The sequence below is a fragment of the Rhinopithecus roxellana genome, chromosome 15, assembly GCF_007565055.1.
Source record: "Rhinopithecus roxellana isolate Shanxi Qingling chromosome 15, ASM756505v1, whole genome shotgun sequence".
In the NCBI taxonomy this organism is placed as follows: Eukaryota; Metazoa; Chordata; class Mammalia; order Primates; family Cercopithecidae; genus Rhinopithecus; species Rhinopithecus roxellana.
The window spans coordinates 99,270,091-99,298,071 of NC_044563.1; the positions used below are offsets into that span (position 1 = coordinate 99,270,091).

Below are 27,981 nucleotides of genomic sequence, written 5' to 3' on the forward strand. Positions count from 1 at the left end.
ATTACAGAATTCTAATGATGCATACACAGTAAACCCAATATTGGATTTATAGACAACTTTGTACAAACATGGTACCTTCCATGTTTTACCACCTCATATGGTATTTACCTACAGGATTTCTTTAGCTTATCTGTTCTTAATGTTTATGCAATAGTAGCTTAATAAATAAATTTCAGGATAGCATCTAGATTTCTTGAAGTTTTAAATAAACAAGTTGACTATTTGTAATTATTCTTACCAGTTTGTAAAAATATATCCTAATATATCTGTTTTCCATTTCAGAAGGATCACCTTCGATGGATGGACAGCATTACTTTTATAGTGGACTATATAAACTGTCTGCAACTTCAACTCATGTAAAACTACATTAAATATTTATGTCTACTTTACTGCCTTGTAATCTTGGTTAATTTACCTTTCACCAGAAGTTTGTGATAATTGACCAGGAAGTGTTTGTTTTTATACAAAGAAATACAAAAAATATTTAAATAAACATTTTAAACATAGCGCTCTAGAGAGTCTTACATCGGCAACTAAAAACTTCAACCAAAAAATGACACAAGTCATTTTGGCTCACAACTCACTAGTCTGAACCTAATACAGAGCTACATACAAAATGAAGGCATCAGAGTTCTAGTCTTCAAATGACAATCACATATTCACAAATTATACTTATCAGGATCAATGTCATTAAATTTCTTTGTATAAGGCTTGTGTAGGGAAAGGATGGTTTAATTTTTGCTTTTGCTTACAATGCAAATAGAAAAATAATCATGTTCTAAATAAGACTGCAGGAGACCAGCATGCAAAGGATCCTCAGAAACTACCACTGTCATTGAAACCATGCTGACAGAATCTACTGAAAAAGTGACTTCCTGAAGCATCACAATTTACATTTGTTACAAAACCTTACTGCTAAGAAAAATGCTCATGTTTTTAATGATTTAGATTTTCACCAAAACAGTCCTACAGCCTTTGAGAGCTTCCATCAAATGTTTGCCTTATCATTTCAATGACTTCTTTCATTGGACTTCTCTCATATTATCCAGTGGCTTCTGATTCACATTCAGAATGAAATCCAAATTCCTTGCCATTACCTTCCAATCCCTCTACAATCTGGCACCTGCTAATCTTTCTAATCTTTCTGACATTATCACCTCCACTGTCCTCTTTCTTTGCTATGCTCCAACTGCCATACTCATTAACCTTAACAATTTTGCCATTGCTGTTCTCTGCCTGGAAAACTCTTGCCCATATTGTTTATGTGGCTGGCTGACTCTTTCTTATTTATTTCTCAACTCCCTATCAAATGTTGCCCACCTCTTCCCCATCCAATTTGCCCCACTTTTTTCTTCATTGCATTCGTTACTATCTGAAATTATATTTCACTTGTTTATTGACTTTCTTCTCTTTAAAAGTCATGAGGGCAGACACCTTCCTTATCTTGTTTACTACCTTACCCTGAGAAAAGAGGTTTAATTGGCTCACAGTTCCACAGGCTGTACAAGAAGTATGGCTGAGAAGGCCTCAGGAAACTTTCAATCATGGTGGAATGCAAAAGGGAAGCAGGCACATCTTACATGGCCAGAGCAGGAGCAAGAGAGTGATGGCGGTGGTGCTACACCCTTGTAAACAACCAGATCGCAGGAGAACTCACTACCACCATAACAGCACCAAGGGGGATGGTGTTAAACCATAAGAAACTGCCTGCATGATCCAGTCACCTCCCACCAGACCCTACCTCCAACAATAGGGATTACAATTTGATATGAGATTTGGGTGAGGACACAGATCTAAACCAGATTAATTATACAAACGAATGAATATGTAACCCCTTTACCCTAAAGAGACTAATTACATTTTTAAAAATCAAAGGAGGAAACATGGAAAGAATATGGAGCAGTCATTGAATAAACAATAATCTTAGGCATTTAATGTTAAATATATTTCCATGTCCAATAACTTGTCAAAGACAGAGCAGCAAACACCGTGAAATAAAAGGATAAGATATCTGAGAAGGGTGTGGTAGACGAGGGTTTTAGGAATTCCCACTGAAGCCTGGCACTCCCACCTCTGTAAGTCCTTCAGAATTTTCTCAAGCTGCATCCTACTTTCCACCTCATCCTGTTCTTTGTAGTGTGCATGTGTGTGTGCACACACACATATACACTCACTCTCACAAGAAACATTGATCCAAATATTAAAAATTAAGTGCAAATAATGATTCATGTAATTCATATTAAGTGCAAATAATGATTTATATGCTATACACTACAGGGAGTGTATAGCAAAGAAATTAGAAAATCTAAACCAAAGGCTTCAGTGTTCACTAACATTTTATGTGCAAGAGGGGAGTTGCTATACTATCATTTGCTATATCAACAAGCTGAGGACCTTATAATCTTCCTCAGTTTGCAGCTCCAGTGGCCCTAACTTGTGGCCTAGAAGCCCTGCCATGTATACCCTGATCTCCACCTTGGGTCATGAAACCTCTGACAACAGCTTCTTTAATCTACTTCATTGGGTACTGATTCTCATTTATGGAGCCCTGCCCTGAGTGTCACATAGATTCCATTTAATTTGTGTGGTCACCAGCTACACCTACTTGAAATTGCTGACTTCCATGGTACCTCTCATGCCAACTTTTAAACTCAATTACTTCTGTTTCTGTACATGAGCAAACCATAATGCATAAAGAATCAAATGAAACAGCACTGACTCAGCACCAATAAAATCGTGTTTTTCACTTCATACAGGCTTTGATATCTGTTCATCAATATCTCAGTTCATGACTGATTCCCCATCATGTAGTCATCACAGTGATTCCTGACGTCTTGAACCCTCTTCAGTCTCCAAATTAGCATCTTCTCACCCCTGTACTTCAGTATGGTCAGAATGCATTTCAATAAAAATTAATTTTATTAAATTGAAAAGAAAACTTCTGAGATCCTCCTCCAGACTCCCTTTATTCTGCCAATATTCTTACAATTTATCCAAGTATGAAATTTTGGAATAATGTTTCACTCTCATTATTTACTTTGCCTTTATTAAGCCTAATGTCTCAGTCTACCTCCAGTTCAAAAACATGTACTGGTTTCCACTATCTACATAATTAAGTACAAACTTACTGCCATGGTGTTTAAGGTCTTTCCTTAACCAACTTTCCAACACTTTTATGGACTCTTGGTTCTCTGATCAAACTTAAGCCATATGCTTCTCCTCTCTTCCAGATGCCTTGGATTTTTCAGTCTTTTGGAATATTTGTTTACTTATTCCCTTTTTGTACCAACAAAATAGTCATCTTCTTCCTCTTTAACTACTAGCCCAGAGCAACTGTTTTCTTGGAATCCTCACTGAAAAACTCATCCTTCCAGCCTCAATATCTAACAAACTTTTTGAGTCCCAGAGATACGGAGTGAATTCCTAAGTCTCTTCGCTGGAAAATGGCAAGGCCTGAATGAAAACCTATGTCTCATGGTAGCTACTCAGACTTCATCTTTCAAAACTGTCAAGTTTAGCTTTTTATTTCTATCTTCACATGATAGTTTCTGCAATCCTTTTATGCCTTTTTTAAAATGAAGGTAGCAGTGGGAAGCACACAGAATATTCAATCATGATTTGTAAAATGGGGATGTTTTTGCTCTAAAATTCTTTTTCTGATTTCCAATACTTTGTTGAACTTTGTGATCATAGGAATATATTGCTATAATAGTACATCTTTAATAAGTCCCAAGTGTCTATCTAAAAGTGATAATTTCATGGCCCTATAGGAAAATTTTCAATCATTTAAGACATTTTACTGCATACTGTGTTTACCTATCTGGCTGTTTGCTTTGGCCAGCTATTCTGTCAGTTTTCCCAGTTGATTTGTCACTTTTAAATTCTAATGAAATTATCTGGAATAATCAGATAATTAGAGATCTTTTCTTCAGGTTACTTATGCTAATATAACCAGTCTTAGCAAATATAAGAAATTACTAGTTTTAATCCTTTATAAACTAAAGGATTTCTCAGTTATCCTTTATATCTTAGAATGTGTCCACTTGTAGATAATATAAAGCTTAACTCAAATTGATGTAAACAATAAAGAATCCACTGGTTTTCATGACAGGAAGTTAAGCAGGTGTTTTAATTGATTAATCTAGTGGCTCAACTTTTTATGCAAGGGCCCACAGGTTTGTTTTGTCTCTCCATTCCATCATCTACAATTTTGGCCCTACACTAAGGCTGGTTTTCACTGTAATCACAGATTGACTTCCCGGAATAACAGCGGCTAAATCTTCCTTGTTCACATACAACAGGAGAAGGAGCTAGTGTATTTCTCCCAAACTTCATACAAACATGCATCCTACCATCTGGTTATACCATTTTAGAGAATGTGCTTACTCCTGAACAAGTCTCTATCACAAGAAGATTGCCATGATCTGATTGGCTTAGACCTAGCTTCCTGAACCAATCCTTAGCAGGGGCACATGAGATTGGCAGGACTGATACAGGCTAATCAAGGCCATTCATATAATGAGGAGGAGGCAGAGGGGTTAATTCCTTATACCACACTGAGACAAGTAGAGTGAATATTAGGGAGTCAGCAACAAAGTCTACCTTATTTTTAGCATGCAGAGGTAGAAAAGCTACCTCTAAATTCATTTTCAACCAATAAAAATTTATTTGCACCTGTTCATAATTTTCAGTCTTCTGAAATCTACACGTCCTGTCTAGGCTGAATTATGTAAAGTAGTTTTATGTAAAAATGAATATCATGGAGTTAAAACTCATATACATATGCAAATAAGAATCAGAATAAAACCCCAGAGCTGCTTAAAGAATGTTGCTTGACATTACCTTAGGTGAATTATCTGAACTTTCTGAGACTTAACTTTGCATTTTTGGAAAAGGGGTATCACTACCAAATTAACTATAAAAATTAGAGAGAAAATATATAACATTTAGCACAATGCCTTTTACTTGATAGATGAGCATTAAGTCATTATTATTTCGGTATTTTCCCCTCATTCCATTATAAGCTCCCCAGATGGTAGAGATTATTGAATCTTCCAATGATAGTATATATTTTTTTCCTTTTTGAATGTTTCATATATTTTCTCATTGATTATGCTAAAATCAAATGTGCTACATGGGTTGTTTTCATTGAGTTTAAAAAAGGAAGCATTTTGAGATTGATATTGTCAAAGTTACAGACTAGTGAGAGGCCCAATCAGTGCTAAAATAGCTATTTGTCATTTAGAAAGTACATTGTACCTACATTACCCTATGTATTTTTCACAATGATATAAGGTTGATATTATCATTCTCTTTATAAAATGCAAGGAAACTGAGACTTAATGAGGTTCAGAAATTTTCTGAAAGCTTTTGCATGAAATAGTACTGAAATAAAATTATCCTGACTCTTGGTCCAAATCTCTCTTCTTTAGATCATTTTTTCTTGAAATATAGAGTACATAAAAATTTTCTAGGCATCTTGTACAAAGTACAAATCCTGGGGCTCTAGTCATAGAAGTTGAAATTCAGTAGCTCTTGGGTACAGCTCATAAAATTTGCATTCTTTTTTTAAAACATACCAGAAATTCTGTTGCTCATCACAGTTTGAAAGTTACTAAGAGTCTATTCATTTCTGTTTAGCAAAACAGCATAGAAAGGTGGATATCTAATAAGTAACATTGAACAAAATTGAGAAAGCAGCATAATATAATCCTATTTTTAACATAAATTTAGAGTCTTCTTTCAGAATAATGCTGTAGTTTTATAAAGATGTATTACTTTTTCTCAGATTTTGATTGGCCAAAAGTAAAAATATGTATAAAAATTAAGTCAATGACTATACTAATCTGTTAAGCTAATAAAAATTAATTCAATCACTTATTACAAATCTATTTTAGAATATACTCTGTGTCATGCACTGTCCCCTAGACCCTGGAAATACAATAGTGAGAAAAAATACAAGCACAATTCCAGTCTTCCTGTACCTAAAATCCAAAGAGGAAAGCCACCACTAGTAAAATAGTCACACACATAAATAGAAAGTCTTCACTGTGATTTCAACTACTGTATGAATGAGAGGTACGTGGTACTATGAATGTATGCAGTACAGGAATTTTACTTAGCCAAGACAGTCAGAGAAGTCTGCTCCAAGTGAAGCCTGAGCAAAGATTCAAAATGTGCAGCCTAAATAGGTGTTAAACAGGCAAAGTAAGGAGGGACAGGAGTTTCATGCCGAGGAATCAGGTTATGTAGGTGATAGATTAGATACAGGAATGGGAAGGATAGATAATGATGATGGTAACAGATGAACAAACAGATAATAAAAGTTCAGCTTGATCAAATTGATTGAAAGCAAAATTGCTTGGAAAAAAAGGAAGGTAGAACTGTTTGTTTCTCATTTCCATTCTTGAGCACCCCTGGTATAAAGAGTTGGTTATTCTCATGAGACTGAAAACAGTAGGAAAAGGTCACTTAGATTAGATTAGTAAATAGCAAACAAATGTAAGAAAGTCCTCTAGGCATCATGAGTAACATAATGATGGTCAGAAAGTATCTGAGGAGAAGGTAAAGAAGGAATGACCCAATCCCATATGAAGTTGAACTTTGCCAGCCCAGGATGTCAAGAGTACATCAGGAGACATCATCTTGTATAAAAATAAATATTCTATCAATAATACCATACTTCCTAAATAAGAGTATACCATAATTCTTCATAACTTTATTATAAAGGTGAATACATACCTCAGCTTTGCAGGTATTAATATCTAATGTACTATGGAAAGTCTAGTCACATTATTAAATATTATTTTTTATTGAAATATTTTCTCATGACTATTTCTACAAATCCTTTTCCATTGAGTCAACACAAACTGGTCCTTTGTACTGGATGGTTCATTGTAGATGAGTAAACCACATGATAAAAATAAAAATTAGTCACCATGGCCTGAGTTTTTCAATTTATCTCTCTGTATTAATCTAATCTTCCAGACAGTAGCTAAACCTCCTTTTCACTTGGTATTAGGATGTGTTTAGGACTTTGCTTCCATGATTGATTGCCATGCCTGCTTCCCTTTTTTCCAGAGCATATTCCCGCATGTGTTTGGAAATGTCTGTCCTCAAACAGTATTTACAGGATTAAAAATAAAACAATTAGGATAACGAGCATATTTGGTATCAAAATTCTCACTTTAGTTTTAAATGATTTAAAACAAAGACCTGTTTAATGTTTTGAATACCAGCAAGTTTCAGTTTTTCACTTAAAACTAATATATAGGAGAAACAACAGAGGTCAGGTAGGGTGGTTCATGCCTGTAATTCCAGCACTTTGAGAGCCCAAGGTTGGGATTACTTGAGGCCAGGAGTTTGAGACCACAGTGGTCAACATAGTGAGACCCCATCTCTATACAAAATTTAAAAATTAGCTGGGAATGGTGGCATGTGCCTGTGTCCCTAGCTACTCCGATGACTGAGGCAGGAGGATCACTTCAGCCCAGGAGGTCAAGGCAAGAGTAAGCTATGATCATGCCACTGCATTCTAACCTGGGCAACAAAATGAGACCATGTCTCTAAACAAAGAAAAAGAGAAAGAAAAAAAAATAGCAGAAAAGTTTCTAAAATCAAATAAAAATGAAGAAAAAAACAATAGATTTATAATGCAAACAGTAATGTATAATAATAGGGGTATTTGTTGAATCAGCAAGTCTCAGAACTTCACAGAAAATGTGATGTTATCTGGTTGAGAAAAAGCCAGAAAAGTTGCTTGGCATGGGGAATTCATCTCAGCATTGGGAGGAGGCTCTAAGAAGCACTCCTCATGAAGGACTGAACAGTCACACCACAAGGACTCTACAACCTGGCACCACTAGTTGCTGCCTACAAGGAGAATGAGCAATAATTTCACAAGAAGTCAACACACAACTTTCTGTTTGTTAGCACATGAATTTATCATAATTTGACATATTTGACCAGTTGTCAAGACTAAAGCCTGTTCCTGATTCAATGATTTTACCTTCAAAGCAAGAAGACTCTTTTTGCCTCTGTTTCTAAGGAGGAATTTTCCACTTTCAAGTACTACTTCCTCATCTGAAAAATAATATGGTTGAACCGATGACTCTGGTTAATTTAAAAATTCTGTGACCCTGTAACATTGCTAAACTGACATATGAAACTGTAGGTCTTTATTTCATGTTACCAGTATGATAGTAAGAGCTTTAAAGATTCCAAGGAGATATATATACATATACATTTTATTCACTTTTCAGCTTTAAAAGACAATTGATTCTCGAGAGAAGATTTTCTAACTGAACATGAAATCAACAGAAAGAGTTGATCTGATATCAGTCTACAATGCTGGGGAACCCTTGATTGAGGCTAGATTGAATCCATGAGGATTCTGCTCAGGGCTTTTGGTTTGTCATTTGCTCAGCAGTCCTCGCCATGAAGAAATGAACAGACTGCCCGTTTTTCAAACTTGACCATTTCCAAATACAGTATTTAATTTAGTGATCCTTTACAATAGCATTGTCCCTGAGGGGAAAAAATAGTTTTCAGATTACTGACCATTTGACACTGAATCATTATAACCAAGTATAAAATTTAACTGAGGTTTCTACTAAATGAGTGGCATTTGTATATCATCTGGACTGTCACACATTGGTCATCACTGAGACGTTTGCTTCTTATTAATCTATCTTCAAAGATGCCTTATGTAAATTAGCTGAAAAAGCCTTTTAGGAGAACTTTTCCTCCCTATTTTAAAAAGTCAAAAAATAGCAAAAGTAGAATGATTAACAGGCCTTAAAAAACAAAGATACTGACTATACTAATAGGTTGATGTAATTCATTCCAAAATATATACAGGAAGCTTATGGCAGGCAGCATTCAGTATATGATGTATACAAATATTTTTTCAGAAATAAAGCATCGATAAGCCAATTCTAATATAACAACAGTAAATCCTGTTTTCACCTTTTTACGGTTAAAATTTTGTTTAATCTCTCTTAGAAGGTAAATCACACTGCCAAATATTCAGAATATCTGTATGTTAATATATTCATAAAAATATTTCAGATTTACCATCATTTAGAAAAGTTAGCTGTCCATAGGCTATAACACTCTCAGTTTCTAATAATGATGACCCTTATTATTAAATCACATGAAAGGATTATTTTCTTCATTCATGGAGCTAGTCTGTCATTTTTATTACCACCCTAAACTTGGATGGAAAAAAAGCCTGTTAACCCAAATATATTTTGATTTAATAAAAAAGAAACTTAAATTTCATCTCTAATATAATTATCATATTTTAAAACATTCTTTTACTTGTTAATTCCACACTCAAAATATAACTCCGCTATCCTTTCTTCCTTTATTTATTTTTCCTTCCTTTTTTCCCTTTCTTCATCTTTCCCTCTACAAATATTTATTGAGGGTCTAATGTATATCACGCACCATGTTGGATGTTCAGACAAGTGGAAGTTACAGAAGAATAAATAGGCACTTTAATGGCTAATATTTCAGGATAAGAATTTAGAATTTAAACATTACACGATTATTGAGCAATTTGTTGTTTACAATGGTTTATAATTATAAATAATGACACAGCCTCAGTCAGTACCTTGGGTATATAAATCTTTGTCCCTGTCACTATTTATTTTCTAAGAACCATATTTGGGCAAGCAGACAAATATCAAAAAGAACAAAGAGGATTTATTATGTTGTAAATTATATATTTTTTCCAGCTGAAGGTTTAAAAAATATTTAGATTAATTATTACCTATTATGAAAGCAATATACTTCTTTAAGAGGGCTAATTTAAACATTTTCATAGAACTTCAATACTCTGAGAGGCAAATTATTTTATTTAAATTAACAAAGAGTTGTCCTCCACAGTGTCTCCCATTGGGCCTTGCACATAGGTGATTGTTAAGTGCTCTTTGAAGAGGTGAATAAATAGAATGGAGGGAATGAAACAGAACAAATGTAACAACATAGAAGAGCTTAATAAATGAGTTTGTTGGCAATTATTCCTATATAGACATTTTAGCTAAATTTCAAGTCTTTTTCATAATAGTTGAGGGTCCTCCTGACAGAGTTTCATACTGATGAAAATACTCTTTAAGCAAGTTCCAGTTAGCCATTGCTGCCCCAAAATGTATTAGCTTAAAACATCAATCTGTTATTTTGTCTCATGATTTTAGCAGCTGACAGGCCAGGCAATTCTTGCTCGATTTTCTCATGTAGTTGCTGGCTGAAGTTGGAACCATCTGAAAGCTTCTTTTGTTTATTGTTTTAATTCACAAATAATAATTTTATGTATTCTGGATGTACATAGTGATGCTTTGATACATATACTGTACAGAGATCAGATCAAGGTAATTAGCATATTCATCATCTCAAACATTTATCATTTGTGTTGGAAACATTCAATATCCTCATTCTTGCTATTTAAAACTATGGATATTGGTAACTATAGTCATCTTACAGTGGTCTATAGCCCTAGAACTTATTCCTCCTGTCTAGCTGTATTTTTGTATCCTTTAACAAATCTCTCCCTATGCTATGCTCCCCCTTCCCCTTCCCAGTTTCTAGTGTCCCCTATCCTTTCTACTTCTATGAGATCCTTTTTTCAGCTTTCACATATAAGTGAGAACATGTGGTGTTTAACTTTCTCTTCCTGGCTTATTTCACTCAGCATAATGTCCTCCAGTTCCATCCATGTTGCCACAAATGACAGAATTACATTCTTTTATCGCTGAATAGTATTCCATGGTGTATATATATCACATTTTCTTTATACATTCATCTGTTGTTGGACTCCTAGGTTGGTTCCATATCTTGCCTATTGTGAATAATGCTGCAATAAACATAAGGGTAAAGATGTCTCTGGTACACTGACTTCCTCTTATTTGGATAAATGCACAATAGTGGGATTGCTGGAACACATGACAGTTCTCTTTGCAGTTTTTTTTTTTTTTTTTTTTTTGAGACGGAGTCTCGCTCTGTCGCCCAGGCTGGAGTGCAGTGGCACGATCTCGGCTCACTGCAAGCTCCGCCTCCCGGGTTTATGCCATTCTCCTGCCTCAGCCACCAGAGTAGCTGGGACTACAGGCGCCCACCACCTTGCCCGGCGAGGTATTTTTTCGTATTTTTTTTAGTAGAGACGGGGTTTCACCCTGTTAGCCAGGATGGTCTCGATCTCCTGACCTCGTGATCCGCCCGTCTCGGCCTCACAAAGTACTGGGATTACAGGCTTGAGCCACCGCGCCCGGCCCTCTTTGCAGTTTTTTGAGGATCCTCTGTACTGTTCTCCATAGTGGCTATACTAGTTTACATTCCCACCAACAGTGTATAAGACTTCCTTCTTCTCCACATTCTCAACAGCAATCGTTATTTTTGTCCCTTTTTTTTATTTTATTTTATTTTATTATTGTACTTTAAGTTCTAGGGTACATGTGCATAACGTGCAGGTTTGTTACATGTGTATACTTCTGCCATGTTGGTGTGCTGCACCCATCAACTCGTCAGCACCCATCAATTCATCATTTATATCAGGTATAACTCCCAATGCAATCCCTCCCCCCTCCCCCATCCCCATGATAGGCCCCAGTGTGTGATGTTCCCCTTCCCGAGTCCAAGTGATCTCATTGTTCAGTTCCCACCTATGAGTGAGAACATGTGGTGTTTGGTTTTCTGTTCTTGTGATAGTTTGCTAAGAATGATGGTTTCCAGCTGCATCCATGTCCCCACAAAGGATGCAAACTCATCCTTTTTTATGACTGCATAGTATTCCATGGTGTATATGTGCCACATTTTCTTAATCCAGTCTGTCACAGATGGACATTTGGGTTGATTCCAAGTCTTTGCTATTGTGAATAGTGCCGCAATAAACATACGTGTGCATGTGTCTTTGTAGTAGAATAATTTATAATCCTTTGGGTATATACCCAGTAGTGGGATGGCTGGGTCATATGGTACATCTAGTTCTAGATCCTTGAGGAATTGCCATACTGTTTTCCATAATGGTTGAACTAGTTTACAATCCCACCAACAGTGTAAAAGTGTTCCTATTCCTCCACATCCTCTCCAACATCTGTAGTTTCCTGACTTTTTAATGACTGCCATTCTAACTGGTGTGAGATGGTATCTCATTGTGGTTTTGATTTGCATTTCTCTGATGGCGAGTGATGATGAGCATTTTTTCATGTGTCTGTTGGCTGTATGAATGTCTTCTTTTGAGAAATGTCTGTTTATATCCTTTGCCCACTTTTTGATGGGGTTGTTTTTTTCTTGTATATTTGTTTGAGTTCTTTGTAGATTCTAGATATTAGGCCTTTGTCAGATGGGTAGATTGCAAAAATTTTCTCCCATTCTGTAGGTTGCCTGTTCACTCTGGTGGTAGTTTCGTTTGCTGTGCAGAAGCTCCTTAGTTTAATTAGATCCCATTTGTCAATTTTGGCTTTTGCTGCCGTTGCGTTTAGTGTTTCAGACATGAAGTCCTTGCCCATGCCTATGTCCTGAATGGTACTACTTAGATTTTCTTCTAGGGTTTTTATGGTATTAGGTCTAACATTTAAGTCTCTCATCCACCTTGAATTAATTTTCGTATAAGGAGTAAGGAAAGGATCCAGTTTCAGCTTTCTACTTACGGCTAGCCAATTTTCCCAGCACCATTTATTAAATAGGGAATCCTTTCCCCATTTCTTGTTTCTCTCAGGTTTGTCAAAGATCAGATGGCTGTAGATGTGTGGTATTATTTCTGAGGACTCTGTTCTGTTCCATTGGTCTATATTTCTGTTTTGGTACCAGTACCATGCTGTTTTGGTTACTGTAGCCTTGTAGTATAATTTGAAGTCAGGTAGCGTGACGCCTCCAGCTTTGTCCTTTTGACTTAGGATTGTCTTGGCAATGCGGGCTCTTTTTTGGTTCCACATGAACTTTAAAGCCGTTTTTTCCAATTCTGTGAAGAAACTCATTGGTAGCTTGATGGGGATGGCATTGAATCTATAAATAACCTTGGGCAGTATGGCCATTTTCACGATATTGATTCTTCCTATCCATGAGCATGGTATGTTCTTCCATTTGTTTGTGTCCTCTTTTATTTCACTGAGCAGTGGTTTGTAGTTCTCCTTGAAGAGGTCCTTTACATCCCTTGTAAGTTGGATTCCTAGGTATTTTATTGTCTTTGAAGCAATTGTGAATGGAAGTTCATTCATGATTTGGCTCTCTGTTTGTCTGTTACTGGTGTATAAGAATGCTTGTGATTTTTGCACATTAATTTTGTATCCTGAGACTTTGCTGAAGTTGCTTATCAGCTTAAGGAGATTTTGGGCTGAGACAATGGGGTTTTCTAAATATACAATCATGTCATATGCAAACAGGGACAATTTGAATTCTTTTCCTAACTGAATACCCTTTATTTCTTTCTCTTGCCTGATTGCCCTAGCCAGAACTTCCAACACTATGTTGAATAGGAGTGGTGAGAGAGGGCATCCCTGTCTTGTGCCAGTTTTCAAAGGGAATTTTTCCAGTTTTTGCCCATTCAGTATGATATTAGCTGTGGGTTTGTCATAAATAGCTCTTATTATTTTGAGGTACGTTCCATCAATACCGAATTTATTGAGCGTTTTTAGCATGAAGGGCTGTTGAATTTTGTCAAAAGCCTTTTCTGCATCTATTGAGATAATCATGTGGTTCTTGTCTTTGGTTCTGTTTATATGCTGGATTACCTTTATTGATTTGCAAATGTTGAGCCAGCCTTGCATCCCAAGGATGAAGCCCACTTGATGATGGTGGATAAGCTTTTGGATGTGCTGCTGAATCCGGTTTGCAAGTATTTTATTGAGGATTTTTGCATCGATGTTCATCAGGGATATTGGTCTAAAATTCTCTTTTTTTGTTGTGTCTCTGCCAGGCTTTGGTATCAGGATGATGTTGGCCTCATAAAATGAGTTAGGGAGGATTCCCTCTTTTTCTATTGATTGGAATAGTTTCAGAAGGAATGGTACCAGCTCCTCCTTGTACCTCTGGTAGAATTCAGCTGTGAATCCATCTGGTCCTGGACTTTTTTTGGTGGGCAGGCTATTAATTATTGCCTCAATTTCAGAGCCTGCTATTGGTCTATTCAGGGATTCAACTTCTTCCTGGTTTAGTCTTGGGAGAGTGTAAGTGTCCAGGAAATTATTCATTTCTTCTAGATTTTCTAGTTGATTTGCGTAGAGGTGTTTATAGTATTCTCTGATGGTAGTTTGTATTTCTGTGGGATCGGTGGTGATATCCCCTTTATCATTTTTTATTGCATCTATTTGATTCCTCTCTCTTTTCTTCTGTATTAGTCTTGCTAGCGGTCTGTCAATTTTGTTGATCTTTTCAAAAAACCAACTCCTGGATTCATTGATTTTTTGGAGGGCTTTTTGTGTCTCTATCTCCTTCAGTTCTGCTCTGATCTTAGGTATTTCTTGGCTTCTGCTAGCTTTTGAATGTGTTTGCTCTTGCCTCTCTAGTTCTTTTAGTTGTGATGTTAGAGTGTCAATTTTAGATCTTTCCTGCTTTCTCTTGTGGGCATTTAGTGCTATAAATTTCCCTCTACACACTGCTTTAAATGTGTCCCAGAGATTCTGGTATGTTGTATCTTTGTTCTCATTGGTTTCAAAGAACATCTTTATTTCTGCTTTCATTTTGTTATGTACCCAGTAGTCATTCAGGAGCAGGTTGTTCAGTTTCCATGTAGTTGAGCGGTTTTGATTGAGTTTCGTAGTCCTGAGTTCTAGTTTGATTGCACTGTGGTCTGAGAGACAGTTTGTTATAATTTCTGTTCTTGTACATTTGCTGAGGAGTGCTTTACTTCCAATTATGTGGTCAATTTTCGAATAAGTGTGATGTGGTGCTGAGAAGAATGTATATTCTGTGATTTGTGGTGGAGAGTTCTATAGATGTCTATTAGGTCCGCTTGGTGCAGAGATGAGTTCAATTCCTGGATATCCTTGTTAACTTTCTGTCTCGCTGATCTGTCTAATGTTGACAGTGGAGTGTTGAAGTCTCCCATTATTATTGTATGGGAGTCTAAGTCTCTTTGTAAGTCTCTAAGGACTTGCTTTATGAATCTGGGTGCTTCTGTATTGGGTGCATATATATTTAGGATCATTAGCTCTTCCTGTTGAATTGATCCCTTTACCATTATGTAATGGCCTTCTTTGTCTCTTTTGATCTTTGATGGTTTAAAGTCTGTTTTATCAGAGACTAGGATTGCAACCCCTGCTTTTTTTCGTTCTCCATTTGCTTGGTAGATCTTCCTCCATCCCTTTATTTTGAGCCTACGCATGTCTCTGCATGTGAGCTGGGTCTGCTGAATACAGCAGACTGATGGGTCTTGACTCTTTATCCAGTTTGCCAGTCTGTGTCTTTTAATTGGAGCATTTACATTTAAGGTTAATATTGTTATGTGTGGACTTGATCCTGCCATTATGATATTAACTGGTTATTTTGCTCGTTAGTTGATGCAGTTTCTTCCTAGCCTCGATGGTCTTTACATTTTGACATGTTTTTGCAATGGCTGGTACCTGTTGTTCCTTTCCATGTTTAGGGCTTCCTTCAGGGTCTCTTGTAAGACAGGCCTGGTGGTGACAAAATCTCTAAGCATTTGCTTATCTGTAAAGGATTTTATTTCTCCTTCACTTATGAGACTTAGTTTGGCTGGATATGAAATTCTGGGTTGAAAATTCTTTTCTTTAAGAACGTTGAATATTGGCCCCCACTCTCTTCTGGCTTGGAGAGTTTCTGCCGAGAGATCTGCTGTTAGTCTGATGGGCTTCCCTTTGTGGGTAACCCGACCTTTCTCTCTGGCTGCCCTTAAGATTTTTTCCTTCATTTCAACTTTAGTGAATCTGGCAATTATGTGTCTTGGAGTTGCTCTTCTGGAGGAGTATCTTTGTGGCGTTCTCTGTATTTCCTGAATTTGAATGTTGGCCTGCCCTACTAGGTTGGGGAAGTTCTCCTGGATGATATCCTGAAGAGTGTTTTCCAACTTGGTTCCATTTTCCCCCTCACTTTCAGGCACCCCAATCAGACGTAGATTTGGTCTTTTTACATAATCCCATACTTCTTGCAGGCTTTGTTCATTTCTTTTTCTTCTTTTTTCTTTTGGTTTCTCTTCTCGCTTCATTTCATTCATTTGATCCTCAATCGCTGTTACTCTTTCTTCCAGTTGATCGAGTCGGTTACTGAAGCTTGTGCATTTGTCACGTATTTCTCGTGTCATGGTTTTCATCTCTGTCATTTCATTTATGACCTTCTCTGCATTAATTAGTCTAGCTGTCAATTCTTCCACTCTTTTTTCAAGATTTTTAGTTTCTTTGCGCTGGGTACGTAATTCCTCCTTTAGCTCTGAGAAGTTTGATGGACTGAAGCCTTCTTCTCTCATCTTGTCAAAGTCATTCTCTGACCAGTTTTGTTCCGTTGCTGGCGATGGGCTGCGCTCCTTTGCAGGGGGAGATGTGCTCTTATTTTTTGAATTTCCAGCTTTTCTGCCCTGCTTTTTCCCCATCTTTATGGTTTTATCTGTCTCTGGTCTTTGATGATGGTGACGTACTGATGGGGTTTTGGTATAGGTGTCCTTCCTGTTTGATAGTTTTCCTTCTGACAGTCAGGACCCTCAGCTGTAGGTCTGTTGGAGATTGCTTGAGGTCCACTCCAGACCCTGTTTGCCTGGGTATCAGCAGCAGAGATTGCAGAAGATAGAATATTGCTGAACAGCGAGTGTACCTGTCTGATTCTTACTTTGGAAGCTTCCTCTCAGGGGTATACTCCACCCTGTGAGGTGTGGGGTGTCAGACTGCCCCTAGTGGGTGATGTCTCCCAGTTAGGCTACTCAGGGGTCAGGGACCCATTTGAGCAGGCAGTCTGTCCCTTCTCAGATCTCAGCCTCCATGTTGGGAGATCCACTGCTCTCTTCAAAGCTGTCAGACAGAGTCATTTGCATCTGCAGAGGTTCTGCTGCCTTTTTGTTGTTGTTTTCTTTTAGCTGTGCCCTGTCCCCAGAGGTGGAGTCTACAGAGACAGGCAGGTTTCCTTGAGCTGCTGTGAGCTCCACCCCGTTCGAGCTTCCCAGAGGCTTTGTTTACCTACTTAAGCCTCAGCAATGGCGGGCGCCCCTCCCCCAGCCTGGCTGCTACCTTGCGGTTAGATCTCAGACTGCTGTGTTAGCAATGAGGGAGGCTCCGTGGGCGTGGGACCCTCCCGGCCAGGTGTGGGATATATTCTCCTGGTGTGCCAATTGGCTTAAAGCGCAGTATTGGTGTGGGAGTTACCCGATTTTCCAGGTGTTGTGTGTCTCAGTTCCCCTGGCTAGGAAAAGGGATTCCCTTCCCCCTTGCACTTCCCAGGTGAGGCGATGCCTCGCCCTGCTTCAGCTCTCGCTGGTCGGGCTGCAGCAACTGACCAGCACCGATTGTCCGGCACTCCCTAGTGAGATGACCCCAGTACCTCAGTTGAAAATGCAGAAATCACCGGTCTTCTGTGTCGCTCGCACTGGGAGTTGGAGACTGGAGCTGTTCCTATTCAGCCCTATTTTTGTCCTTTTGATGATAGGCCATCCTAACTGGGGTGAGATGATACCTCACGGTGGTTTTGATTTGCATTTCCCTGATTATCAGTGATGCTGACCGTTTCTTTCATGTATCTGTTGGTCATTTGTGTGTCTTCTTTTGATAAATGTCTTTTCAGATATGACTGTTTTTTAATAGCGTTGTTTGTCTATTTGCTGTTGAGATGTTTGAGTTCCTTGTATATTCTGGATATTAATCCCCTTTCGTGTGAATAGTCTGCAAATATTTTCTTCCATTCTGCAAGTTGTCCTTTCATTCTGTTGATTATTTCATTTGCTGTGAGGAGCTTTTTAGTTTGGTATAATCCTATTTGTTTATTTTTGCTTTTGTTGCCTGTGCTTTCGAGATCTTATTCATAAAATCTTTTCCAAAACCCGAGGTCCTGAAGCACTTCCTCTACATTTTTTTCTAGTAGTTTTATTGCTTCTGGTCTTATAGTTAGCTCTTTGATCCATTTTAATTGATTTTTGTATGAGGTGAGAGGTGGGAAGTCTAGTTTGAGCCTTCTGCATGTGGACATCCAAGTTTTCCAAAACCATTTAGTGAAGAGACTGTTCTTTCCCTAATGAGGGTCTGATCTGAAGGCCTCTTCACTGACATGTCTCGTGCCTGGGCTTGGATGGCTAGAATAGCTGGAATAGCTGGAGGCAATTTGGAGCTCTCTCTCCACAGACCTCTCTAAATGGCTAACTTGGACTTCTTCACAGAATGGCAATTTCAATGTAATTGGACTGACAACTGTCTTTTCCTATAACAAGCATTCCAAGGAACCTGTGGTAAAGATGCAAAGCTTATCCTCAACTCAAAATTCATACACAGTTATTTCTACCATTGTTTACTGGGTCAAACAGTCACAGGCCAGCCCAGATTTAAGGAGGAGAAAATTGACTCCACCTTTCAATGACAGAATGGCTTGCATGTTCAGGAAGTAAAGGAAGTGACAGTGGCCACCTTATACACATACAGACTCAAAGTGATTAATGCTTTCTTCAAATGCCATCTCCATCTCTACCACATAAAGTGTGGCTTTCCCTAATACATACGTTTTCTCTTTCTTTCCTTTTTTCAGTTGAAGATACTTTCTAAATTAACAGTGAAAACAGTAAAGGTCTGTGTACTCCTTTCTTCTTTCCACAAATTAGGATTTACAATCACATCCAAATTTAAATCTCAGCTGTGCTGTTCCGGAGCAGAGTGACTTGAGCCAATAACTTCTCATTAGAATGAACTCTCTGATACCCAGTGCCTACCATAAAACTTAACACATAAAGTTATCGACCAAATAATTTATTATTATTTATTAACTAAGTAATCTCTTCGAGATTCCATTACTTCCTCTATGAAATGGGGATAACAACGCCCACCTCACAGTGACGAAGAAGTAAATGAACAATTTAATGTTTGCAAACACTTAGCGCCTTAATACAGTACAATACCGTGAGATTATCACAGCTATTAGTATTATTATAGTTAGTATTCTTCTATTATATCATTATAATGTATTGTAGATGCTCCCCCACATACCTGTCACCACAGTCTAAAAACTTGTTAGACACCTTCTTCAACACCTGGATCTCATTTATTTTCTTTACCCTATCCTTAGTCACTATTTTAATGGCTTCAACATTGATATTGGGTGATGCAATAGACATAATTTTTCATAAATCCTAGACCTTATCAACCCTGTAATAAGATTCTCAAGTTTGCTTTAGATAAACAAAAACCAACTTCTTACTCAAAAACCACCCTACCTCTAAATTCACAAATCTGTCAATTTTCTCTTGCAACACAATTCCTACTCTGATATTTTCCTCCCATAACAATCCAGTCTCCTTGACTCCTTTCTTTTATTCTAGTCTGTCAGCCCCATTCTGGCTTCATCTGACTTGACTCCATGGTTACCCACAGCATTGTCATATTTGATGATAAAAAATATCAGAATTACAAACTCCCAAGGCTGAATGGATGCTACTGACTACTTTCCTGGTCTTAGTCCTGACTTTCCTGTCTTTACTGAATTGGTCAGTTTCACTTCAAAATGATACCGTCTAACCAAACTTGAACTCTAGTACTCTTCTAGAATCTTTGTATTTTGTCTTCCTTGCATCCTTCCACTTTTATCATGTGCTATTCCAAAACTTTCCTGTTATCCTCCAGCCTCCAATCTAATTTCCCCCAATCACCCTAACTTTTGTAGACAGTCTTATATTCTTAAGTTTAAAAAAATGAGTACCTTCCAAAATGTGCTCTCTCAACTTTTCCCCTTACCATCTCGAAAACTTTATTTTGCTGTTTCTTCCTTCATTTAACTTAGAGGAAAAAAATGTCATTTCTTCTCAAGATTGCTCTCTAGACCTTTGCCCACAATCCCAACTTTTGGTCACCTTCCTGACAGAATAGTCTCTATCTTCTATATCTTTAGTCTCTTGCATCTGCTGGTGGTTCTTCTCAGCCTTGGTTTAAAACACACACACACACACACACACACACACACACACACACACACACACACACACTTCATTCCTTATTTGCTAAAAATGTCATTTGCCCCAGTGAGGCTTTTAAACTTTTTCTCCATCTTACTGAACCTGTATTGTTGATATTCTGTATTCAAAAGTCTTCACCAACTCCTCCATCTATTCAGCATGCAACCATTTCTTAGCGTTTGGCTCATATCTCTTAATCAACAAATCCACATAGCACTTGCTACATAAAGACCAACTCAGAAAATACTTAAGTTTTTGACATTCAAAATAAAGCATTATTGTGACTTTAATTGTCCATACAATGGACTGAAAGAACTGGCATTGCTTTGTAGCCACTAAAATATAAGTAGCTGTGCAATTTTAAAATACTATTCAAAATCACCACTAGAAATAAAAATACAATGGCACATTTCTCCTCAAATCTGATTATAATTGGCTCTTAAAGATGAAGTCCATATGCACACAGATTAGTCAATACTATTCTATACCATTCTTTCATAATCAAAAGGGAATTAATCCCCTTTCACTCACAACCTTCCCACTCCAACCAAGAAAAAAAGGAAGCTAATCACAGATCACAGTCTCCTTTGAACTCCCTACAGAACTTTATATATGCGTCATGTCTGGCATATGTCCTTACCTTGTCTATAGTATCATTATTTCAGAACCTTTTGTATCTCCCTTGTTAGAGTCTAAGCTATGTGTACTTGATAGTACACATCAGAGGGCTTGTATATTGTATGTTCTCTGAACATGAACATTAGCTCTATCCACTTGTAGTATTTTAGTAAGGATGAGATTTTCTTTGTCACTGAGAGCATTGCCTATGATTTTCTGTTGCTGGCTCTGTAAACTGTGATTGATTTCAGCAGCTGCATTTGATATTGGCATTCACATCTTTGTATTTGTTTCTCATTATTTTTTTCTTTTTCTATAAAATATAATGCTAATTGGTAACTGCCTCTGGGCACAAAGTATCAGAAAGAAATCAAATCTACAATTAAGTTTCCCCCAGAAATCCTAGACTCCAACTTGCATCCATGATTTTTGTTGTCAATTCTCATTACTAAATTCATATTTCATTAAGATGATTACATAGTTTGATAGGCTACATATTGGAAATATAATTTCTCATGGCTCCTGATAATACTCTGTGCTTAACTTTATCCATTGCCTTTGACCTATAGGTCCCCCAGGCCCACCTGGGATAGTAATTGTTGAGGAAATCACCGAAAGTACAGCCACACTATCCTGGAGCCCAGCAGCTGACAATCACAGCCCAATCTCCTCCTACAACCTTCAAGCTCGCAGCCCATTTTCGCTGGGCTGGCAAACAGTAAAGACAGGTAAGAGGCACTAATGCAACATCAGATATAACCAGAGTGGTCTTCTATCTCATAAGCTATATTTGGCTAAGTTCTTACTAGGATCTTCTTTGGATTTTGAAATCTCTTTATTATTTATTACAATATTGACAACTCTTTGCTACTTTTTATGAACCTGAGAAGAGCAAGGTACCTTGCTTTCCTCTTTTCAGTTCCCAAAGAGGGACCATATCATGTTGGCTTATTTGTTTGTTGAAATAACCTTAAACTCACATAGAAGTTGCAAAAATAGTACAGAGTTCCTGTGCATCCATTCCCCAGCTTCCTGCCATGACAAAATCTTACATAACCATAGTACAATTACCAAATCAGGAGATGATGTTGGTGAATCGATGTTAGCTAAGTTTCAGACCTTATTAGGATCCCACTAGTTTTGATATGCAATTATTTTAGTATATACTTATATGAGATTCTATGAAATTTTATTATGCAGACTCAAGTAACCACTGAGACAATTCGGATATAGATCAGTTTCATTAGCTCAGTTCCTTGTGCTACTCCTTTCTAGTCATATATCTGTTTTATTTATAAAAAGAAAATCTAGTGGCTGGCAAGATGGCTGAATAGGAACATCTCTGGTCTGCAGCTCCCAATGAGATTAACGCAGAAGGTGGGTGATTTCTGCATTTCCAACTGAGGTACTAAGCTCATCTCATTGGGACTGATTAGACAGTGGGTGCAGCCCATGGAGGGCAAGTCGAAGCAGGAAGCATAAGGGGTCAGAGAACTCCCTCCCTTAGCCAAGAGAAGCCATGAGGGACTGTGCCATGAGGAACAGTGCACACCAGCCCAGATAGTACACTTTACCCAGAGTCTTCACACCCCACAGACTAGTAGATTCCCTCAGGGGTCTATGGCACCAGAGCCCTAGGTTTCAAGCAGAAAACTGGGCAGCCATTTGGGCAGACACTGAGCTAGTTGCAGCAGTGCTTTTTCATACCCCAGTGGCTCCTGGAACACTAGTGAGACAGAACCATTCACTCTCCTAGAAAGGGGGCTGAAGCCAGAGAGCCAAGTGGTCTAGCTCAGCAGATCCCACCCCCACGGAGCCCAGCAAGCTATAAGATCCACTGGCTTAAAATTCTCAACAGTCTGAAGTTGACTCCCTACTGGGAGTTGTGACTGACACCTCATAAAAGAGAGCTCTGGCTGGCATCTGGTGGTGCCCCTCTGGGACTAAGCTTCCAGAGGAAGAAACAAGCATCAATCTTTGCTGTCCTGCACCCTCTGCTGGTGATACCCAGGCAAACTAGGTCTGGAGTGGACCTCCAGCAAACTCCAGCAGACCTGCAGCAGAGGGACCTTACTGTTAGAAGGAAAACAAACAAACAGAAAGGAATAGCACCAACATTAACAAAAAAGACGTCCACACAGAAACCCCATCTGAAGGTCCAAAAACCAAAGATAGATAAATCCATGAAGATGAGGAAAAAACAGCACAAAAAGGCTGAAAATTCCAAAAACCAAAACACCTCTTTTCCTCCAAAGGATCACAACTCCTCACCAACACGCAAACAAAACTGGACGGAGAATGAGTATCACGAATTGACAGAAGTAGGTATCAGAAGGTGGGTAATAACAAACTCCTCCAAGCTAAAGGAGCATGTTCTAACCCAATACAAGGAAGCTAAGGACCTTGAAAAAAGGTTAGATAAATTACTAACTAAAATAACCAGTTTAGAGAAGAACATAAATGACCTGATGGACCTGAAAAACACAGCACGAGGACTTTGTGAAGCATAAACAAGTATCAATAGCCAAATCGATCAAGTGGAAGAAAGGATATCAAAAATTGAAGATCAACTTAATGAAATAAAGCATGGAGACAAGATTAGAGAAAAAATAATGAAAAGGAATGAACAAAGCCTCCAACAAATATGGGACTATGTGAAAAGACCAAACCTACATTTGACTGGTGTACCTGAAAGTGACAGGGAGAAGGGAACCAAGTTGTAAAACACTCCTCAGGATATTATCTAGGAGAACTTCCCCAACCTAGCAAGACAGGCCAACATTCAAATTCAGGAAATAGAGAGAATACCACAAAGATACTCCTCGAGAAGAGAAACCCCAAGACACGTAATTGTCAGATTCACTAAGGTTGAAATGAAGGAAAAAATGTTATGGGCAGCCAGAGAGAAAGGTCAAGTTACCCAGAAAGAGAATCCCATCAGTCTAACAGTGGATCTCTCTGCAGAAACCCTACAAGCTAGAAGACAGGGGGGACCAATATTCAACATTCTTAAAGAAAAGAATTTTCAACCCAGTATTTCATATCCAGCCAAACTAAGCTTTATAAGAGAAGGAGAAATAAAATCCTTTACAGATAAACAAATGCTGAGAGATGTTATCACCACCAGGCCTGCCTTACAAGAGATCCTGAAGGAAGCACTCAATATGGAAAGGAAAAACAGATACAGCCACCGTAAAAACATGCCAAATTGTAAAGACCACAGACACTATGAAGAAACTGAATCAACTAACAGGCAAAATAACCAGCTAGCATCATAATGACAGGATTGAATTCACACATAACAATATTAACCTTAAATATAAATGGGCTAAATGCCCCAATTAAAAGACACAGACTGACAAATTGGATAAAGAGTCAAGACCCATCAGTGTGCTATATTCAGGAGACCCATCTCACATGCAAAGACACACAAAGGCTCAAAATAAAGGTATAGAGAATGATTTACCAAGCAAATGAAAAGCCAAAAAAAGCAGAGGTTGCAATTCTGGTTTCTGATAAAACAGACTTTAAACCAACAAAGATCAAAAAAGACAAGGGCATTATATAATGGTAAAGGGATCAATGCAAAAAGAAGAGCTAACTATCCTAAGTATATATGCACCCAATACAGGAGCAGCCAGATTCATAAAGCAAGTTCTTAGAGACCTACAAAGAGACTTAGACTCCCACACAATAATACTGGGAGACTTTAACACCCCACTATCAATATTAGACAAAGGAACAAGACAGAAAATTAACAAGGATATTCAGGACTTGAACTCTGCTCTGGACCAAGTGGACCTTATAAACATCTACAGAACTCTCCACCTCACATAAACAGAATATGCATTCTTCTCAGGACCACATCGCACTTATTCAAAAATTGACCACATAATTGGAAGTAAAACACTCCTCAGCAAATACAAAATAATGGAAGTAATAACAGTCTCTCACACCACAGTGCAATCAAACTAGAACTCAGGATTAAGAAATTCACTCAAAATCACACAACTACATGGAAACTGAACAACCTGCTCCTGAATGACTACTGGGTAAATAATGAAATTAAGGCAGAAATAAATAAGTTCTTTGAAATCAATGAGAACAAAGAGACAACATACTAGAATCTCTGGGACACAGCTAAAGCATTGTTTAGAAGGAAGTTTATAGCACTAAATGCCCACAGGAGAAAGTGGGAAATATCTAAAATCGACACCCTAACATCACAATTAAAACATAGAGAACCAAGAGCTAACAAATTCAAAAACTAGCAGAAGACAAGAAATAACTAAAACCACAGCAAAAATGAAGGAGATGGAGAAACAAAAACCCCTTCAAAGAATCAATGAATCCAGGAGCTGGTATTTTGAAAAGATTAACCAAATAGATAGACCACTAGCCAAATTATTAAAGAAGAAAAGAGAGAAGAATCAAATAGACACAGTAAAAAGTGATAAAGGGGATGTTACCACTGATCCCACAGAAATACAAACTACCATCAGAGAATACTGTAAACACCTCTATGCAAATAAACTAGAAAATCTAGAAGAAATGGATCAACTCCAAAACACCTATACCCTCCCAAGAAGAAACCAAGAAGAATTCGAATCCCTGAATAGACCAGTAATAAGTTCTGAAATTGAGGAAGTAATTAATAGCCTACCAACCAAAGAAGCCCAGGACCAGAGAGATTCACAGCCTATTTCTCCCAGAGGTATAAAGAGGAGCTGGTACCATTCTTTCTGAAACTATTCCAAACATTAGAGAAAGAGGGACTCCTCCCTAACTCATTTTATGAGGTTAATATCATCCTGATACCAAAACCTGACAGAGGCACAACAAAAAAAAGAAAATTTCAGGCCAATATCCCTGATGAATATCAATGGAAGAATCCTCAGTAAAATACTGGCAAATCAAATACAGTAGCACGTCAAAAAGCTTATCCAAAATGATCAAGTCAGCTTCATTCCTGGGATTCAAGGCTGCTTCAACATATGCCAATCAATAAACATAATCCATTGCATAAACAGAATCAATGACAAAAACCACATGATTACCTCAATAGATGCACAAAAGAACTTTAATAAAAGTCAACAACCCTTCATGGTAAAAACTCTCAATAAAACAGGTACTGATGGAACATATCTCAAAATAGGAAGTTATTTAGGATAAACACTCAGCTAATATCATACTAAATGGGCAAAAAATGGAAGCATTCCCTATGAAAACCAGCACAACACAAGGATGCCCTCCCTCAGCATTCCTAGTCAACATAGTATCGAAAGTTTTGGCCAGGGCAATCAGGCAAGAGAAAGAAATAAAAGGTATTCAAATAGGAATAGAGGAAGTAAAATTGTCCCTGTTTGCACATGACGTAATTGTATATTTAGAAAACCCCATTGTCTCCTCCCAAAACCTCCTTAAGCTGATAAGCAACTTCAGCAAAGTCTCAGGATACAAAATCAATGTGCAAAAATTACAAGCATTTGTATATACCAATAATAGAGAGCCAAATCATGAGTGAACTCCCATTCACAATTGCCACAAATAGAATAAAATACCTAGGAATACAACTTACGAGGGATGTGAAGGACCTCTTCAAAGAGAACTACAAACTACTGCTCCAGGAAATAACAGAGTACACAAACAAATGGAAAAACATTCCATGCTCTTGGATAGGAGGCATCAATATCATGAAAATGGCCATACTGCCCAAAGAAATTAATAGATTCAATGCTGTCCCCATCAAGCTACCATTGACTTTCTTCACAGAATTATAAAAAACTACTTTAAATTTCATATGGAACCAAAAAAGAGCCTGCATAGCCAAGACAATCCTAAGCAAAAAGAACAAACCTGGAAGCATCACACTACCTGACCTGAAACTCTACTATTAGGCTACAGTAACCAAAACAGCATGGTACTAGTAACAAAACAGATACATAGACCAATGGAGCAGAACAGAGATCTCAGAAATAACACCACACATCTAAAACATCTGATCTTTGACAAACCTTACAAAACCAATGGGGAAAGCATTCCCTATTTAATAAATGGTGTTGGGAACACTGACTAACCATATGCAGAAAACAGCAACTGGACCCCTTCCTTACACCTTATACAAAAATTAACTCAAGATGGATTAAAGACTTAAATGTAAGACCTAAAACCATAAAAACCCTAGAAGAAAACCCAGGCAATACCATTCAGGACATAGGCATGGGCAAAAACTTCATTGCCAAAAGCAATGGCAACAAAAGTCAAAATTGACTAATGGGATCTAATTAAACTAAAGATCTTCTGCACAGTGAAAGAAACTTTCATCATAGTGAACAGCCAACCTACAGAATGGGAGAAAATTTTTGCAATCTATCCATCTGACAAAGGGCTAGTATCCAGAATCTACAAAGAACTTAAACAAATTGACAAAAAAAAAAAAAAAACATCAAAAAGTGGGCAAAGGATGTGAGCAGGTACTTCTCCAAAAGAAGACATTTATGCAGCCAACAATCGTATGAAAAAAAAAGCTCATCATAACTCATCATTAGGGAAATATAAATCAAAACCACAATGAGATACCATCTCACGCCAGTTAGAATGGTGATCATTAAAAAGTCAGGAAACAACAGATGCTGGAGAGGATGTGGAGAAATAGAAATGGTTTTACACTGTTGGTGAGAGTTTACACTCCCACCACAATTAGTTCAATTGGTTCAACCATTGTGGAAGACAGTGTGACGATTCCTCAAGGATACAGAATCAGAAATATCATTAAATCCAGCAATCCCATTACTGGGTATATATCCAGAGGATTATAAATCATTGTACTATAAAGACACATACACACATATGTTTACTGCAGCACTATTCACAATAGCAAAGACTTGGAACCAACCCAAATGGCCATCAGTGATAGCCTGGATAAAGAAAATGTGGCACATATATGCCATGGAATACTATGCAGCCATAAAAAAGAATGAGTTCACGTCCTTTGCAGGGACATTGATGCAGCTGGAAACCATCATTCTCAGCAAACTAACACACGAACAGAAAACCAAACACCACTTGTTCTCACTCATAAGTGGGAGTTGATGAAGGAGAACACATTGACACAGGGAAGGGAACATCACACACTGGGGCCTGCCAGGGGGTGGGGGCTTAGGGGAGGGATAGCATTAGGATAAATACCTAATGTAGATGACCGGTTGATGGGTGCAGCAAACCACCATGGCATGTGTATACCTATGTAACAAACCTGCATGTTCTGTGCATGTATC

General features: G+C 37.8%; 1 protein-coding gene across 2 annotated transcripts in view; it reads left to right on the plus strand.

The window, feature by feature from the left end:
- CNTN5 (contactin 5) overlaps positions 1-27,981 on the plus strand; it is an 834,919-nt gene that overhangs the window by 712,974 nt on the left and 93,964 nt on the right. For both annotated transcript variants that reach the window (XM_030918933.1, XM_010357543.1), the window contains one exon: positions 21,274-21,432. In XM_030918933.1, the coding sequence (XP_030774793.1) occupies positions 21,274-21,432 (159 nt within the window). The remainder of the gene's footprint in view (positions 1-21,273; positions 21,433-27,981) is intronic.